This window comes from Equus caballus, unplaced genomic scaffold (genome assembly GCF_041296265.1).
Source record: "Equus caballus isolate H_3958 breed thoroughbred unplaced genomic scaffold, TB-T2T haplotype2-0000448, whole genome shotgun sequence".
Taxonomy (NCBI): Eukaryota; Metazoa; Chordata; class Mammalia; order Perissodactyla; family Equidae; genus Equus; species Equus caballus.
The window spans coordinates 1,358,809-1,376,946 of record NW_027221892.1 but is presented as its reverse complement, the minus strand read 5'-3'; the positions used below and the strand labels follow the sequence as shown (position 1 = coordinate 1,376,946).

At 57.7% G+C, this 18,138-nt stretch overlaps 2 protein-coding genes across 2 annotated transcripts in view; both read right to left on the bottom strand.

The window, feature by feature from the left end:
- The window catches only part of LOC138922075 (large ribosomal subunit protein uL15m-like), a 414,353-nt gene that overhangs the window by 270,429 nt on the left and 125,786 nt on the right, over nt 1-18,138 (bottom strand).
- Nucleotides 4,245-14,251, bottom strand: LOC138922056 (ral guanine nucleotide dissociation stimulator-like). Its single transcript, XM_070258893.1, has 14 exons — nt 14,043-14,251; nt 13,488-13,604; nt 12,433-12,623; nt 10,868-10,980; nt 10,373-10,734; nt 9,375-9,590; nt 8,912-9,015; nt 8,368-8,434; nt 6,784-6,837; nt 6,291-6,365; nt 5,694-5,726; nt 5,207-5,328; nt 4,897-5,000; nt 4,245-4,571 (listed from the first exon to the last, which is right to left on the bottom strand). The coding sequence occupies exons 1-14, from the start codon at nt 14,175-14,177 to the stop codon at nt 4,414-4,416; spliced, it is 1,851 nt and encodes a 616-aa protein (XP_070114994.1). The 5' UTR covers nt 14,178-14,251; the 3' UTR covers nt 4,245-4,413.

Here is an 18,138-nt window from a genome sequence, read left to right as displayed (position 1 = left end):
AGAAGAGCTCCAGAGGGAGAGAGGAAGGGTGGAAGTACAGGGAAACTGAGATAATTGTCCTAAGAAGCCATGCTTCATTTCTCATTTGGGTCCAGTTTCATGATTACTTTTACAGGACGAGAGGAAAAGAAGTGATGATGGTCAAGTCTTCGCAGAGGAAGCTGCGTGATCGTGGGAATCAACCCAAACCAAAGCCCGGATTAAGAATTCCCATCTCTTTGAGGATGCGCAGTTACATATTCAGAAGGCCAGTTACTAGAATGCCATCCCACCCAGCAGTGAGGGGTCACTGGGAGAGCACGTGGCACCAGCCCCAACAGGTCTGCTGGCAGGAGAGAAGTGGCAAGCCCTTTGGAACTTGCCGTAGCCTTGCAAAATTGCACCTTGCAGCAGAGGTGAATTCCTGCGGGGTGCGCTCGCATGGGGTGCCCCGTCCAGTCCCATACACACCCCTGCCCTTCCTCAGATTTGGCAGAGATGATTCTGGGAACTGGTCTGGGCATCCCATAGCTCCACGGCCAACAATTGCTGGTGACTGTGGAAGATCTGAGCAAACAGGAGGGGACGGGGAAGAGGGCGGGAGAGAGCGATTGTGGACAGGCTCAGCAGCCAGGCAGAGAAAGTGAGCGCCCAAGAAGGATGTGCTGACAGCACCAGGAAAGAGAGGAGACGCTGGTGCCCCTGAGATGGAGCCCGGCACTTCACTGACGTCTCCTTGAAGGGTCCCACGTTTTCTTGCTTGAGCTCTTGCAACTTCAAGACATACCAATCCTTTTCTTTTATTAAACTCCTCTGTGGGACGTAGGAAGCATAGACAGGGATTTCTTGTGGAGGAGAGACTGGATTTCAGCTGAGTAGAGCAAGGAGGGCTTTCCGTTTCACGGTGCTCTCGCATTTTCCTTTCCGAAGTATATTATTTATCTGCGCTTGAAAGTCACAGAGAGTTACCGATTCGCGGGATGATTCCGTTGTCGCCCTCACAGCGACACAGTAAAACCTACCTAGTCGGAATGGATCATTCCTTCTGTGCAATACTCCGGTAGACTCCAAAGATCATTTCAAAAGCGCTGGTATATCTCTGTTCTCAAATAAGAGGTCTGCTTCCAGGTCTCCATTTTTCTGCTCTTTATTGCATGTTAATTCAGAGTTGCAAGGAGGAAAGACCACATTTGCCTCAATCTTTAGATCTCTATGTGCTGGAAATTGGATTCACAGAAATGGACAAGGCCTTTGAGGGATCGTGCTGTCAACAGAGACCTTTTCCGGCATCAGCAACGTGACAATAAACCGCTGCTTGTTAGGACTTGATTGTCTATTGGAGGGATGGAGCTTGCAGTATTATGGAAATCCTCTTTAGAATTGCTTACCTTCACGTGACAGATTTATCAGTTTCTGAGAGTGATGTGTTAAAATAACCTAGGGTGGCGCAGGGCTTAAACTGGCCCACTCCACTTTGGAGGCCCGGCATTGGCACGTTCGGGTCACGGTTGTGGACATTCACACCGCTTATCGGGCCATGCTGTGGCAGACATCCCACGTGTTAAATAGAGGAAGATGGGCACAGATCTTAGCCCAAGGCTAGTCTTCCTCAAGGGAAAAAAAAAAAAAACCGAGGAAGATTGGCAATGGATGTTAGCTCAGGGTGAATCTTAGCCCTTGGGCATCTTCAGCTGTGGTCATTTGCAAAATATGTAGACCATGCATGTACTGGGCAAGCCCAGGCAGGACAGCGCAGCCGGCCTCCCGCCTGGGTGCTTGGGGCTGCTTGTTGTGGAGCCTCTGCTGGAACCGTCTGGGTGGATTCAGTGCAGAGAATGATGACAACGGACTGCCTTGCTTCACCCTCAGAGTTTCCCCTGAGTTTTCTCCATCTTGACATGCAAAGCAGACACTGTCTGGAGCCCTCGTGTTCCTCTGGGACTCGGGCTTCCCTCTGCTCCTCAGCCTGGAGAGGAGGAAGCCCACGTGTGGACTTCAGGAGATTCCTGACCGCGTTTTGTGGGCTAGCACGTCCTGGGCTTGAAGTCCCCAGGGAATGAGCAGAATCCAATCCAGGTAGGACTGCCATGACCCAGACCCTTCAGGAAGGCAGGTTATGGTCCCCTAACCAGGCAGAGCACCATGACCAGCCGCGGGGTTTGTGGAGGGCGAAGGGAAGATGAAATGGGTCCTGGAAGAAGGTGCTTATAAATACCAGCTACCGAGAGGGAACCAGCTGCAAAACCGTGCATTTGAGGAGTATGAGTATTATTTCTTGATTCTGTTTGGAATAAGTTAGAGTGCATGATATATTTGTGTGTGAGTGAACATATATATATAGCTCTCTCTCTAAAATTTATATCAAAGTAACATAAAGACTGATGAGATACAGGTGCTGCACATGTGGGCCTCTTTTTGCTGGCGATCAGTTCATTTTTGGCCATTGGAAGCCCAAAGAGGCAGCGAGTTATTGTCCTCTGCCGTCTGGTAGGCTCATGACAAACAAAGCGCTGCAACCAAAGGGTCGGCTCTCAGGAGCCTCACGGCCCTGTGAGGGAAACCCCTTGGACACGGTGTCTTCCTCCTGGGCCTGGACTAGCCTTGGGACTTGGCACTTCTCTTTCTCTGTGGCGGGAAGGTACAGCCGGCTCCGGCTTCCATTTAGAAAGTCACCTTCCTGGATGGCTGTGCCATACCAAGAAGGGCCTGGGCTGCTGGGAACCAGCATTTCTCCTCAGCTGCTGGCCGTACTGAGGAGGCCTCCCTGGCAGGGTTCACGCTGCTGTGTGTCTGGGTGACACTTGCAGCCATCAGAAAGGAGGGGAGAACTCAGAAGGGCCAAGCACTTCCTGTGGTCCTAGTCTTACAGGGTCTTTCCCGGGGTGGGGTGGGGGGGGGGGCGTTCAAAATGCCAGGTGGTAACCCTCTAGCTCCTGGTCACCGGGTGGGTTCTTGGAGTGAGCTCGGAGCAGTGTCTGCTCACCACCAGACTGGAACCATTTAAGTGTTTTAATTTTGTCAGGCTGTGTTTACCCGTCATCCGTTTGCTTGCGTTCCCTGCTGGACCCCTCAACCACCCTCCTCTCACGACTCATCTCTGAAAGCTTCCAACGGGAAAGGTTCACACCCACACCATAAACGGAGCATAAGGCTGGGCAAGAGAACACAGCCCTCCGAGGGGCTGCATGGTTTATAGGCTCAGGTCCTCCTGCCCCGTTAGGATGAGTCAGAAACAACATGCCTGAGTGTGTGAACAGGTGATTGCCTGAGACCACACACCTCAGAACCACAGGGGCCCAGATGTCACCCTGGGCAGCGAGGGAGAGTATAGGTCATTCTTTGGCCAGGATTAGGGTATCTAATGTTTGTAAAGCAGACTCCACCCGTGATCCGTCAGACCCTGCCAGGGAGGAGTGGCCACGAGGTACGGGACAGAGAGGCCGAGGCATTCGAGGGAATTTCTGCCCTTCCAAGAATTGCAGAAGGAAGTGCACGGAGGCAGGAAATCCTGGTGGACAAGGAGCAGTGATGCGTCGGGAAGGATGCCCAGATGTAGCCTTCAAAGCTGCATCACAGATCTGTCCCCCTGGATACCAAACTTGCAGGGAAAGGAATTCAGAGCCGTGGACCAGGATCCCAGAGGATTCCAATCCAGGTGAAGGGTGAACATGGAGCCCCCAGAGGGGCCGGGGGAGGGAGGGTCCTGCCTGCCCTTAGTCCATCTGCACATGACCTTCTCCGGCCTTGACCCTCCACATGCACGTTTTGAGCTTTTACATCGTTCTCTGCACTTAGAGCTGCTGCTGTCCAGAGCCTCATTAGAAAACGACAAGTTCCTAACATCTGGTGAAGAGGAACCTCCACAAGAGAAGCCGAAAACGTGGCCTCTCCTCCAAAGGGGTGGAAAAGCAGCCACTGTCCTGGGGCAGGTCGTGGTGCTGGCCCGTGCCATTTTAAAGACACCCGCATTCCAGTGGTTGTTGCTCTGCCTGTGAAAGTACCTCCACCCTCTAAATGCCAGGAGCTCTGGGTGCTGTCTCTGCTCCTGGCCCACGTGAACCACACTGAAATGAAGCCGTCCTCTGAGTAAGGGGGGGCGCGGAGGTGTCCCTCAGTATCCAGGGAGGGGCCTGGCCCTTCTCCCTTCTCTCACATACAATAAGCTGAGACCCTGCAAGATTTCTTCATTCCAGGAGGAACGCGAGAGTCTGTGTCTCCTTGACACGAGCACAGGAGGGGAAAGAACCAGACCGTGACTCGCAGGCTGGAACAGAAACAGGATTTTAACATCAAATTCAAAACTAGTACTAACTATTAACACGAAAGAAATACGGCCCCTTCCCAAGTGGTAAACAGGCGCTGGGGTGGAGCTGCCAGGCCTGTGGGGTGGGGTCGTCCCCTCCCTCTTGGGCTCCAGGGCTCCCAGGAAAAGGCTTAGAATGTTCTTCTCCCCATCAGCATGGGAGGAGCCGGCCTGGGGCCCCGCGTGTTTCCCAGCCGCGTCCCCGCCGCTGAAGAGCAGGCTGCACTCGAGCTGTTGGAAGGACCGGGATCTGCCACTGTTGCTGGGTTCTGCGTCAGGGGTCTGGTGACTGAAGAGAAGACACTGATGATTGGGGGGGTCACACCAGTATCCCAGCCCAACACCTCAGCCCCACTGCATTCTGCTCCAAACCTTGTCCTGAGTGTTCAGTCAACACTACCCCATTGTCCCTGACATGGGAGCTGGCATTTCGCTTCACCCATTTCACAGAAGAGGAAGCTGAGTCCCACAAAGGTCAAGGGAATTGTCCCTCACAGGCCTGGTCAGCAGTGGAGCTGGGATCCCCGTGCCGGCTGTCCATCTCCCTAGGCCCGTGCTTAGCCCGAAGCTTTCCGGAGCCCCTGGCTTCAGTCCCTGCCTGTCTGGACACTCACCGAGCCCTGAGCTGAGAGACGCGCGGTTCTTCTTGGGCAGGAAAAACCGGCGCATCTTGCCGGCCCTCTCCTGTGGGGGCTCCAGGTGGCAGGACAGGCTGTAGCTAAAGGACAGAGGGGACTTTTCAGCTACCGGGAGCCACACCTCAGGTGACCCTCCCAGAGACGGCCAGCAGTTGGAGTCCCAGGGCCCCACGGGTGACCATGCGACAAGCCCCGGGACTGACCCGGAAGCCACGGGCACGGGCTCCCTGGAGCTGGCCATCAGAGAGAGTCCGCCTTGCCCTCACCAACTCCTGCCCCGCCTCACCTCTCATCCTCGCTGAGGGGCTCCATGGCCTCGAACCAGGCCCCAAATCGCTCCTCAGCCTCAATGTGGTAAAGATGGACTGCCTCCTGGAGCAGGAAGATCTGCTCGGTGACTTTGAATTCCTGGGAGAAAGGACATGATGCAGACGGGGCCTGGGTGGGGGACCGTGCTGGGGACTCAGACAGGTGAGAAGAGGGTCAAGGAGCTGGTCTGGGGTCTTGGCCCACATGGGAACCCTCCTTCCCTCCAATTCCGTGCAGGACTTGCTCGTTCTCACAGTTGGCTTGAAATAGCTCCTCCTGCAGGAAGGTGTCCTTGGTGCCAGCCCCTTCCCCCACGCACCAATGGGACGGCTTTCCCAGCTCTGGGTGCCGAACTCTCCCAAGGAAAGCAAGGCCCAAGGCATCGGGCCAGAGAAGGTCTTCCCCGGAGGAGTCTCTGATTGCCACAGCCCCACCCTCCGCACGGGGAGGCCACAGCTGCTCACCTCACTCCTTTTCTCAAAATTGATCTCATTTCCCTGGAAGGCAGAGAGCCAAAGCCCATGAGCAACAGCCCCCTTAGCCCATAGCTAGCCCCCGTCTCCACCCTTTCTCAGGTTGCTCTACCAGCAGGGTCGACCAGGGAGCAGGCGCTACCAGAAACGGGAATGGGTCCCGGGCAAGACTCTGAGCTCCAGAGCAAGGAGGCCACGGGGCTATGGCTCAGGGACATTCTAAGACAGCCCTCTCTGACAGACAGACAGACTGAGGCCTCAGGCAGGAAGGGATGCTCAGCCACTCGTGTGCTTCCTGCCTTGGAGGGGCCTGGCTTCACTCCCTGCAGGGGCGGGGCCTGAGGGAGAGGCTGAGTCCAGCTCAGACACACCCTCCAGCAGCTCCGCAGTCAGGCAGCCTGGACTGGCGGCTCACCTGGATCCTATATTCACTCATCACTAAGATGGCCATGACACCCAGCTCCCGGGGTGGCTGTGAGGCCCTCACGAGAGGACTCTGCCAAGGGTTGTGAGCTCAGGCCTCAGTGCAAGTCTCTCCTCCCAAATCTCCGAATCCTGATCCCCAGCCCCACCTCCAGGCTCACTCACCTCCAGGTAATCCTCCATGTTGGTGTCCAGCAGCAGTAGGTAATTGAGGAATGTGCCAAGGAAGGGGATGAGCCCCTGTGCCAGCGGGGTGGAGACGGTGATGAGATCCCGCTCTCAGGAGCCGTCAAAGACCTCTCCTCCACTCCTCACCCCAGCCTCCTGCCCAGCCCAAGCTACCCACCTAGGCGGCCTCCCCCCAATTTCCTCCTCTTCTCTCCTCCAGGAACCCCAAACTCCTCCAGGCACCTCCCAGCAGCCGGCTCTGGCAAAACCCAGGGTACGTGGTCCCCGCCCCTCCCTGTCCTAAATCCGTTGTGCGCCCATCCATTCCAGGCCTCCTCCTGGTCACTTCCAATGCAGGCATTTCAGGTCTGTGGCACCAGGAGCAGGGCTGGAGGAGAAAGGCTCCCTCTCTGCTGGTAGAGACCTCCGGCTAGGAAGGGGAGTCCCCTCTCCTGCGACTCCTGGGCCCCTCCTCCACAGGCACCCTTACCTTCTGGGCACCTGTGGGGCCCGTCTCCAGGCTGGTCAACATAGAGGTCGCCTCCTGCCAGGGTGTTGACAGGGCCAGTGAGCCGACGCTCCCCTCCAAGTGTCCTCCCAGACCCCTCCCAGATCGGGGACCCTGGACATGTGGCCCCAGTCACCTGGTGCCCCTGCGGCTCCCGCCTCCAGGGTGCTCTGATTCCAGAGCCATCCCAGCTCCAACACTCACTCCTGTGTGACCTTGGGCCCGCCCAGGCCTCCCTGAACCTGTTACCTCGTCTGGAAGGTTTGACGAACTCTGTCTGCCTCCCACAGTCTCCTGAGGCCCAAGCGTCATCTGACCGTCATCACTGCTCTCCGCTCAAGCCTGCCTCTGGAGCCAGGTCCAAGCTCCCCACATTCCTCCCCACCCTTGAGCCTCGGCACCCACTGTGAGGCCTGCACCACGGCTCATCTCCCTCTGGCTCCCAGATGAGGAGACCAAGGCCCACACAGGGGCAGGGACTTGCTCAGGGGGCCCCAGAGGAGAGGCTGCTCCCCCTCCCAGCCACAGGCCCTGTCTCCTCTGCCTTCACACCACCCTCTGCCCAGCCGCTGACCACAGTGCTGTCCTCGGGACTCTCAGGCTGTGTTCGGGCCCCCAGCTGGGCCGAGCCACGGATGGAGGGAGATGAGGTGTCTCAGGAGGCCTGGTCAAGTGGCTTCTGCCAGCCCCAACGCCCAGGAGTCTCTGATCCCAGGCCGAGGCCAAGGCCTTGCTAAAGCCCTCAGCTCCCTAGGATCCCCTCAGGGAGTTCCCCTGCACAGAATTCTTTCTTCATCCGCTCAGGATGGGGACCCCGAATGCCACGTCTGACTAGCAGGGGAGGGGGCGACCAGGGCACTGCGGGGTGGCATTTCCTTTCTGTTTTACGAGGAAACTTCTGACGTCTGGGCGGGAAGGATCCCTGAAGAAGCCATCAGTTCCCTGGGCACTTGCCCTTGCCCTCCGGGGCACATGTCATCGCCAACAAGGACCTGGGTGAGCATCCCACTGGGACTGTCTGCAGCGCCCACTTTAGGGGCCAGAGTGGGGAGTCACCGAGGGGACACAGATCTGTCCCAGGTCCAGTGTCCGTCCCAAGGCTGGGAAGCCCCTGAGTGCCCCTGGCCCGTGGGATCCGGCAGTGCCCATCCCTCAGGCAGGCAGGGTGCCCTTCTTGAGAGGCACAGTGAAGACAGAAGGAGCAGTGGGGCCCTGGCTTCCTGAGCACAGACTGGGCTGACTTCGGAAGAAAGGAAGCCCGCCCACTCGCTCCAGCCAGTGGCCAGGAGGAAGATGCAGGGCAGCTGATGGAGCAGCATGGAAGCCAGACACCGGCACCTTCTGCCAGGTCCTCAGCCTCCTGGAACAGTCCAGCCCGCACCATTCTATCCCATGCCCCTGGCCTCCTGTCCCAAACTGCCCCCACCTGCCCATGGAGCTAGCACATCCCTCTTCCTGTCCATCTTTTCCTGACCAACTTCACGTGACAGGAGAACCAAAGCTCATCCTGCCGGGTCCCCTCCCCTCTCGCTCCCCCTCCTTCCAGATGTGCAGCCTCCGTCTTACCTTCACCAGCTGCCTCCTGCTCACCCACTGGTCTTTGATGAACCTCTTCAACTTTCGAGAGCTCTTCCTGAGGGGAGAGGAAAGGAGGAAAGAAAACCCGGGGCGGTTGAAGGCGAAATGCCTTTGGCTGAGAACCCGGAAGGTTCAAAGGGCCTGGGGCCTGGACGAGGGTTTTCCCCGGGTTCTTCGGAGCTCTGAGGTCACCGTGGGACTCGGGTGGAGGCTCTCCTGCGGTCACCTGGGGCCTCCATTCCCACTCCGACTGAGCACATTGTTTCTAACAGCGTTGGTTGCCGATGAGGGCTCCGTTGCTGCGAAGTACACCCTTGGAAATCTCCAGTGTGGCTCAATCCAGGATGTGACAAGGGGGGAGCCACTGCCTAGGGTCTCAGAGAGTCTCAGAGACCCGAGCAAGGAGGCCAGTCCCCATCCCTAGGGTCCGCTGCCTCCCAGATGGTCCTAGCTGAATGAGGGGTCCATGGCAGTCGCACGGGGGATGTCTGGTCCGCCCTGGTGGTGCTTGGATGGAGCACGGCCTACCCACCTGGCAACTCGTCCCCATGTCTTTTGCAGACGGCTGATGGAGGGGCTCTGCAGAGCAGACACGATGGCACGCAGGGACGCATAATTTCCAAGGACTCGGCACTCCTGAGGAAGGGAAGGGAATGAGCTGCGACGGCGGGCTGGAGCCCTGCTTCCTCTGGCTTGTGTCCCCTCGTGGGCTTCTGCTGTCCTGGATGAGGCAGATGCCCAGGGAAGCGAGGGAGGGCACACCTGGGAGCTGATGAGTAACGCTCGCGGGCAGGAAGATTTTAGCTCAACCCAGGGCGGGAAGGGAGCTTCCCACCACTGGGACCAGCACTCAAGGTCAGCAGGCCCTTGGCAGCAAGGGGCCTAGGACTTTGCCGAGGCCCAGACCACCGACTTCAAGGCTGAAAGCTGCGAGAGGAGAAGGGGCAGTCCCCCTGACTCCAGGGAGGGGCTCCCTGGGCCCTGCCACTACTGACCTTGGCCACCTGAATCCACAGCTCGACGACTCTGGCCCTGTCCTGGGCCGTCATGCTGAGGTCCCCAAGGCACGTCGTGATGACGCAGCCGGACACGTGAAGAAACTGGTTGATAGTGGCCCGAACCGTGGGAGCCAGGTACTCCTTGCTCCCATTGGGCCGCTGGCACCACACAAAACCCAGGCAGTGGCGGGGCTCCACCTTCTTGAACAGCTCCTGGGGAGGATGGGGACTGTCACCTGACCCTGCCACACCCGAGCTCAGAGTCTGCAGGCCCCCGCAGCCCCAGGCAGGAGGCACTGGTCAGCTGCAGCTCAGGAACCTGAGGAGGTGGCCTGAAGCTTCTGGGAGTCTCTGGGTTTTGTCTGTGTCCGCTGAGGCCGCCCAGCGCAGGATGACCGAGGACCCAATAGGGGCGGGGAAGAGAAGTCCCATTGGCTCGCAGCCCAGTCTTGCTTCCCCCAAGCACCAGAACACGGCTCACACCTGCCCATCTCAAGGGGCATCTTCCACCCGTTCTCATCACCCCCTGGTCCCACTCCCCTTTCAGCTGCACGTTCCCCCGAGGCAGCAACAACCATGGGCTTTGTTTGCCTGTCTTCCATGTAGGTAAGGACGCACTAGGTGTCTAATAAGTACGGAGGCTGTTGAGGCCTCCTGGGCCGATGGGTGAGTGACCCAGGACTTGGCAGCACTCCAGTGAGCTTCCCTCCCCCACCAGAGGGCTATTCTCTGCCCCGCTTCCTCTCTGTTCGACCTCATCCATCCGCACAGCCACTCTGCCCAGCAGGTGCCCGCCCTTGGTGTGCTCTCTACTGTCCATGTGGGGACAGCAAGGACTTGGGGGCCAGAAGGTGGCCCAGGTCACCCGGTGGGTGAGTGGGGGAGCTGTGACTTGCACCCACATCGTTGGATTGCGGCTGAGGGAACAGGAGGTCTGGGGCAGCTGATGGCCCACCAAGGCGGGCCCCACCTAGCCCAAGAGCCCCGCTGCTCACCGCATCCATCCGGGTCAGCTGCTCGGCCACCAGCTTCGGAGGGAAGTCCAGCAGCTTAGGCCTCTCCTCTCTCAGCTCGGCGCTCGCTTCTGCGGTGACTTCGGCAGCTGGAGGCAGAGATCGTCCAAAAGTCAATGGCGCATCTTGCTCCAGCTCAGAAGCTGGCACTGGGGCTGAAGCTGATGGCGCTCGCTCCGGCCCTGGAGAGGCCGATGGAGGTGAGGCTGCTGGAGGTGAGGCTGCTGGTGGTGAGGCCGCCTCCAGCTCCGGCGCGGACGGTGGAACTACAGCTGGAGCTGCCTCTGGCCCCGGAGCTGGCCCTTGCTCTGGCTCTAGAGCCGGCAGGAGCTCTGGAACTGGCGCTGCAGCGGGAGAAAGAGAAAGTTTCACCTACGTACCCGACTTTACAAGACAGGAGAGACTCCGCTGTCTTGAAGGGAACCCCAGCCCGTGAACCCCACCGCAGACAGTCTTCCCAGACTGCTGTGCCCTCACCTTCCAGCTCTGCCCTCCTGGGCCCCAGATGTTGCAGCTGGACCTGGGGAAGGTAGGCAGGGCCTCCCAGGTGCGACCCAGGCCAGATGACACGCAGAGAGGCCAGCCGCATCCTGAAAGAGGGAAAGGGCGTGGGCTCCCAGAAATCCTGCATTGGGTCCAGCCAGGTTCCCACCATAGAAGACGCGGTACTGGGCGGAAGCAGTTGGGCCACAGAGCCAGAGGCCTGGCCGTCGCTTCCACACTGTCCTCCCAAGGCACCCTGCTTTGGGTCTGGGCCCTGTGCCTGCCCCTTTCCACCAGGGGGGAGTCCCACCCCGGCGCTGACTCCTGTGTGGCCATCCTGGCAGTGGCAGGCCTGCTCATCCAGCAGGTGGAACACGGGGTTTGTGTGAGTCTCTTCTTCCCACTGCCACTCTTCTCGCAAAGAGGCTGGACACAGTCCAGCCCAGCCCTCCACGCCCTTGTGCAAGTGGACTGAGGACTGAGGCCGATGTGTGAGCGGCTCGCTAACACCCCTTCTCTTCTGGGCCTGCTGGTGGTGGTCAGAAGGGGTGGATATGGAGAAGGGGAAGCGGAGGGAGACGGGACTGTGGTGGGGATGGGTCGCCAGGGAACAGCTCAAGCCAGCCTCCCCTCTGGTTCCCAGGGGCTCTGGGACCCCACCCACAGCTCTCTTTCACTCCTATCCCCTTGCAGTAGAAGCCATCAGACCTCAGCCCTCCCAGAGGAATCAAAAGATGAGTGAGATCAGAGTTGTGCCGGGCCCGCCCCAGCCACAGTCCTCTGTCCTCTTGTTCTCCCCCAGCCCTGTTCTGTGGAGACAGGAGGCCCTCGTCTGGCACTCAAAGAACACTCAGGTCTTTAGTTGGCGCTGGGGTCCATCATGCATGAGAACGTGGGAAGAGGCCTCCAGTCGTAAAGGAGCATAGGAGGGCATCCCCTGGGACAGGCGGGGGACAGGATCTGTGGATGATATGGTGTGTGACTATCTGAGTCTCAGGCTGCTGCGGGGGTCCAGGGGCTGTGTCTGCTTCATTCACTGCGTTGTGCCAAGTGTCTCTAAAGCTCCCGCATGTCACAGGTGCTTAATATACAGTGTTCTCGAATGAACTCCAACCAGAAGCATCCCCGGTAGCTGAGTGGGCCTGGGGCCCCTCTGCGGCCCCGGAGACCCCTCCTTGGCTACTCCAAGGACCCGCCCCACGACCAGCTGCATGGAATCCCACACTCCCTGCCAGAGTGCTTTCCGTGTGCCTTTGCAAACTCAGAAAGGCCCCATCCCAGCGATGGGGGAGCAGACTGCTCTTCATCGGGGAGAGGGAAAGAATAACCAGGAACAACCACGGCACGTCTCTCAGCCCCTTCTGTAGAGCCAGGCCCCAGGGAAGCACCTGCCGTGGCTCATCCCATTCGTGCCCACCAGAACCCGATGAAGTTTATCCTCTCCCACTCCACTTTGCAGAGGAGCAATCGAAGCTCAGAGAGATGGAGGGCCGTTTCCAAGACACACAGCTGGCAGTGGGCAGAGTCACCACTGTGCTGAGGAGGGGCTGGGCACTCACGTAGCAAGTAGGTGGTCCAGGACCCCGTGGGAGGTGAGGACAGCCGCGCAGTCAAACACGATGGTGGTGACGTTGGCCATGTTTCGAGGCGCCAAGGCTGGTCCTATGGACGGCGGCAGCCTCTCCAGCAGGCCTGCCTGGAGGGCCCGCATCCTGCAGGCCTCATTCCGCTGCCCGAGTGACTCTCCGCGCTGGGTGAGATGAGGAAGGACACAGAGTCACCAGCACCAGCGTGAACCTCCAGGAAGTCAAGGTCTGGAGGTCCCCCAGGAACTGTGAGCCCCTCAGGGATGTGTGCAGAGGAGGGACAGGATTGCCCACAGCCAACCGGTTTCCAGGCTTGAAAAGTCCAATTTGAGTTTGGGCGGGGGGAGGATTATACGATGAGTTCCTCAGGACACTTGGCTGGCTTGGCAAGGACAGACCGCCCCGCACCAAAGCGTGCATTAAGAGCACTGACCAGCGAATCCAACACAAACATCCCCATTCTAGAGATGAGAGGACGGAAGCTTCGGGCTGCCAAGTGGCTGCTCAGGGTCCTGTGGGTCGGAACTGAGAACCGCCCTAAGCCAGGGCTGCAGGACTCCCCCGCTCCCCCACCTGAGGCTTCATGTGCTCCTGACATGAAGGGAAATGTCTGGTGGGAACCTCAGCCCTCCCCAGTCGGGAGACAGTGCACGGGCAGACAGACGCTGTGAGGATCTGGCTGACTACAAGAAAGGACGCTGGTTTTTCTTTCTTTTACACGAAAGGGAGGTTTGAGACCCTCGTTACAGAGGTTTCAGATTCAGAAAATGGCAGATTTCAAAGATGCCCCTGGCCGAGTGTGAAGCGCAAACATCAGTGTTTTGTCTACTCCGCCTAGGGTTAGGAAAGAGCGACTTCCCACCCTCCTAGGTAGCTGGTGAGGAGGCGTGGAAGTCCAGATTCCTTTGGGACTGGGCCCTTGGGACACTCCAGTGGGAAAGCCCTGGGCGGGTCCAGGGGAGGGCTCCAGATTTGACTCTGGATTGTGGACACACCCCGGTGATCTCAGGGCCCCGGGTGTCACTCACTCTCCCCTCAGTCCAGCCCCGGGCAAGGTCGGTGGTCTGCTGCACTTGCCCCCTGTCCAGGGAGATGGAGCCGTAGGACCCATGCGCCAGCTCCTGGACCATCTCCTGGGTGGAGCTCTGCAAAGACAGCGTCCGGTGGCCGCGGCGGCAGGTAGCAGGGGCCTGCCTGCACTTGCCCACAGGGGGAAAACTCTCCCGCACACCGAGCACAGACAGAGGGGCATCCGCATAGACCTCCAGACAGGGAGCGAATGAGATGACACCTCACGGGCTTGGGATTCACCTACGGGTAGGGCGGCTTGGCTCCCAGCACTCACCTTCCATCCTGCCAGCCACCACCCGGGATATGAACACGACATACCGCCAGGCTTCCAAGCCCTAACCGTCTGCTCCCGTCCAGGGTAGCTCCACGCTCATCCCTGCCTTCCGTCACTCCATGCCCGCCAACACACACACACAATAAGGGTCAAGGGGTGTGGGGCTGCCCGCATGGGAGGGTGGGATCACACTTGTGGCCTGACCCGGAGTGGCCCGCCCTGGGCTGCCTTGTGTTACCTGAGGGTTCCTTCTTCCGAATGGCCTGAGGTCTTGGAGGTGCGGTCTCAGCCAATGTCGACAGCGCTGGAGAAGACTGTCATTGTTGGCTCTCTGTGCGCCAGAGCCTCGCAAAGAGGGGATACACGAACACATCCTCCTGTGTCGAGTGTCTCTGGTCAAATGGGCTATGTGTACAAAATGGCTGCCTGGTGACCAGAGTTCTAAGCTCTGTTGGGGTCGGTCGCCAAGGAAGTGAGGTCATGTCTCCAAGGTTCCAGGATGGGGGGCCCTTCCCTCCATCAGACCCACCCAAAGCCCCCTCGGGGCTGTTGACCGCTCACCCTCCTTGCCCGTGTCATCTCCCGAGCTGTACAGAAAGTTCCATCACAGCCCTCCCCACAGCTCCTTGGGATCGGAACCAGCGCCCCAGCTTTGAAGAGAGAGCGCCCAGTTCGGATCTCCTTTTTCCTAGCAGTTCTGTGTCCTGGAAAAGCCACTGTGCCTCTCAGGGCCTCCCCAGTCTCCCAACCTGCACGATGGGATGGCGCTAGAAACACATTCCCAGGGACGTCTTCGGGTGGACATGTGATAACGCCTCCCATATCTGGGAGGTGGTGCCGCCTGGGTCTGGTCCCCGAACTTAGAGGTGGAAGAATTACAAGAAGGGGTGGATGCAGTCGGGAATACCTCTCCAAACAGGCCTGGATTCCAGCCGTGTGATTTGGGAAAAGTCCCTGCCCCTTGGGGGCTCCTTGTCAGGTCTGCACCTTCAAGGGTTGGAAGTTCGAGGAAATTCAGATATTGTCATTCACTAGCATTCAACCTTTCCCAGTCTCCTGTTGGCCTTAGAACCAGACCCAAGCGCCTCATTGTCGGCCTATGTGGTGGGCAGCCTCCACCAAGGCTCCCAGCGCTCCCTCCCTCCTGCTGTGCACATCCTTGTGGAACCACTACATCCTGAGTAACTGGTTTCTGAGCAATAGAATACAGCCCAGCTGATGGAATGTCACATCCAAGTTTTAATTACAAAAACTCTGTCACTTCCCTCTTGCTTGCTTTCCTGAGTTCCCTCCCTTTATCTCCCCCTCTGTTTCCATCTCTTGCGCTCTCTCTCTGTCACATTTCTGGAAATGAGATAGCAAGTGGCGATGATTTCAGTTGCCCTATGTAGAGGCCAAGGGAGGCGAGATCTGAGGGAGCGCCCAGCCAACAGTCACATGGAGACTCAGACTCTCAGTCCCAATGACTCCTGACACCACCCGTGTGAGTGACTTGGGAGCAAATCCTCCCCTAGTCTAGCCTCAGTTGAGACTGAAGGTCCTGCTTCACGGAGACCTGGAGGCAGAGGCTCCCAGCTAAGCCGTGCCCAATGCCTAGACCACGGAAACCGGGAGAAGTTCAATATTCGTACTTCAGAGGTGCAACTTTTGGGAGCAGTGTTGTGAGAGAGAAACCCAAATGAACGCAGACTACCGGGTTCCCCGGTCTGGCCCCATTAACCGCCGCCCCTGCCGCAGCTCCTGTTGCTTCTCAGGCTCCCTCCAGCCGCCTGGGCAGCTTTCTGACCTCCTCTGCTCACGCTCACTTCTGCCCCAGAGTCTCAGCACCAACAGCGCCTTTCCCCCGACTCCCTGTTCCCGGACCTACGCAGGCGTGGCTCAGTCTTGTCCTTCTGGTCACAGCCTAGGTCACTTCAGTGAGGCCTTTCAGAATCTCCCAGGCACAGTCTCTGCCACCACACATCTCACATCTGGAAGCGTCTTCAATTGTTTCCTCCTTCTTGCTCCCATTTGGATAAAGTGAGCCCAGGACGAGGGGCTGTCTGCTTTGGCTGAAGGAGACGTAATTCCTTCTGGTTACCCCGGGCACACGGCTGTCTCCTCCAGGCTGAGTTTTTCCCACCACCAGTCCGTCGGGAAGGCGCACTAGCCTTCCCTCTCTCCCGTGGGGCTGGTGTCCCAGGAACACGGTGAGCCGTCCTCTCTCCCTGTCATGCAGCACCAGCCCCTCACCCCACGGCCAGAGAACTAGCACCCGGTCTGAGACTCCACCACATCCTGAATTCAGTTACTGCTGAGACCCTCCCATCCATTTGGGGATTCCCTGGTACCTCCTGAGGGCGTCTTTCCCTGAGACCCCACTCCCAGCCTGCCCTTGCTTATTCCAGTAACAATGGCCTTTCCTCAGAGCCCCCCCAGTCTGGAGAAGAAATGTGTTGAAAGGTTCTCTGTGTTAATTTTCAGGGCCGGGGGAAATTGGTAGAAGTAATTTGGGTGTTTCTGTGCAATAGTTCCCAGGAAGAAGATTCAGCCCTAAAAACAAATGAACTTCTGACACATGGTACAACGTGGATGAACCTTGCAAACCTTACGCTCAGTGAAATAAACGCAACCCAGAAAGACACCTATGATACGGTTCCCCTTACATGACGTGCCGAGCACAGGCAAATTCATCGAGATGGAAGGAAGAATAGAAGTTCACAGGGGCTGGAGCTGAGGGTCATGGGGAGGCAGTGTTTAATGGGGACAGAGTTTCTGTTTGAGATGATGAAAAGAAGTCTTGGAAATGAACACGGTGATGGTTGCGCAGTATTGTGAATGCATTTGATGCCACTGAATTGTCCACGGAAAAATGGTTCAAATGGCCAAGTCTAGGTTATGCATACTTTGCCACAATCAAAAGGCACTTAAAAATGCAGCGGGGGGTCAAGATGCAGGTTCTGGGGCCCTCAAGTCAGCATATGGGCCAGGTAGGTGTCCAGGGTCTGAGATCTTGGACCCTGGTGAGGCTCTGGAGTGGTCCTGATTGATGCTAGTTTACAAGTTCAAAGTAACAGGATTGGAGCAATTTCACCGATTGGGGGATAAGAAAGGAAACAACTGCATTCAGTCCCATCCAACGTGGAAGAGACCTTTTTCTTAATGGGAAGCAAATGTCAGTCCTTCAAGGAAGTCACTTCTCAACGTCTCTACCCCTCCCCAACCCCACCCGCTACTCCCAGAAAGACGCCGCAGTGCAGAGCTCGGGTACCGTGGTTGTGGCCTCATCCGTGAGTCATGTTTGGGGTCAGATCCCCTGTTTTCCTTCCCCAGCCATGTGACCCTGGGCATGTCACTCAACATGACTGAACCTCCATTTCTTCAACCGTAAAATGGGGAGAATCATCCTGGTAGGGAAATTATGAAGGTCACAAGACTTTCTCAGAGGAGGTAGCACATGGCAGAGGCATTATGCTGAGAGCCGCGCCCCACAGGTCACACGTTTTCTGATTCTGTTGATACGACCTTCTCAAAACAACAGCATTATAAAGATGGAGAACAGATGAGTGAAGGCCAGGGGCTGGCCGGGCAGATGTGACTATGAAAGAGCAGCACGAGAGAGGGCTTGTGGGGATGGGACAGTTCTGTGTGTGGATTGCAGTGGTGGTGGCGCAAATCTGCATGTGTCATAAAATGGCATAGAACCGCGCGCGCGCGCATACACGCACACGCGCGCACACACACACACACCGCCCAGTGAGCTCATGTCAAACTAGCGACATCAGAAGTCTGCGGTCTGTGGGTTTAACACTGTCAATTCATGTCCTGGTCGTGACACTGTACTAGAGTCCCGCAAGATGTTAACCCCCGGCAGAAGCTGGTGGAAGGGTCCAAGGCACTCTGTACTATTTTTGTTGCAACTTCATGTGCTTTCATATTTATTCAAAGGGAAAAGTTAACAGTGAAAGACACAACAGGACACAGCCTGGCACGTAGTAAGTGGCAAACAACACGGTTCTCGGTGACAATTCTTTGCGATTGTAATTGCACGTTCATTTCCAGTCTCTCTCCATACACAGTGACCTTGGTGAGGGACGGACACACCTCACTAACGTCGTCTGCCCTCTGCCCAGCACAGAGCACGCGCCCACTCAATATTTGTCCACTAAATCCCCCGTGGTCCCTGCGCCAGGTGTTCTTACGTCCACGTTCACGGACCCTCCACGACAACCTTAGGCAGTGTTATTCTTCGTGCTGGGCAGGTGAGGAAACTGAGGCACAGAGAGGGAAAGTAAATTGTTCCAGGTCAACACACTGGACCGACGAGGAGGTGCCATGCCCTGCTCTGGAGGAGA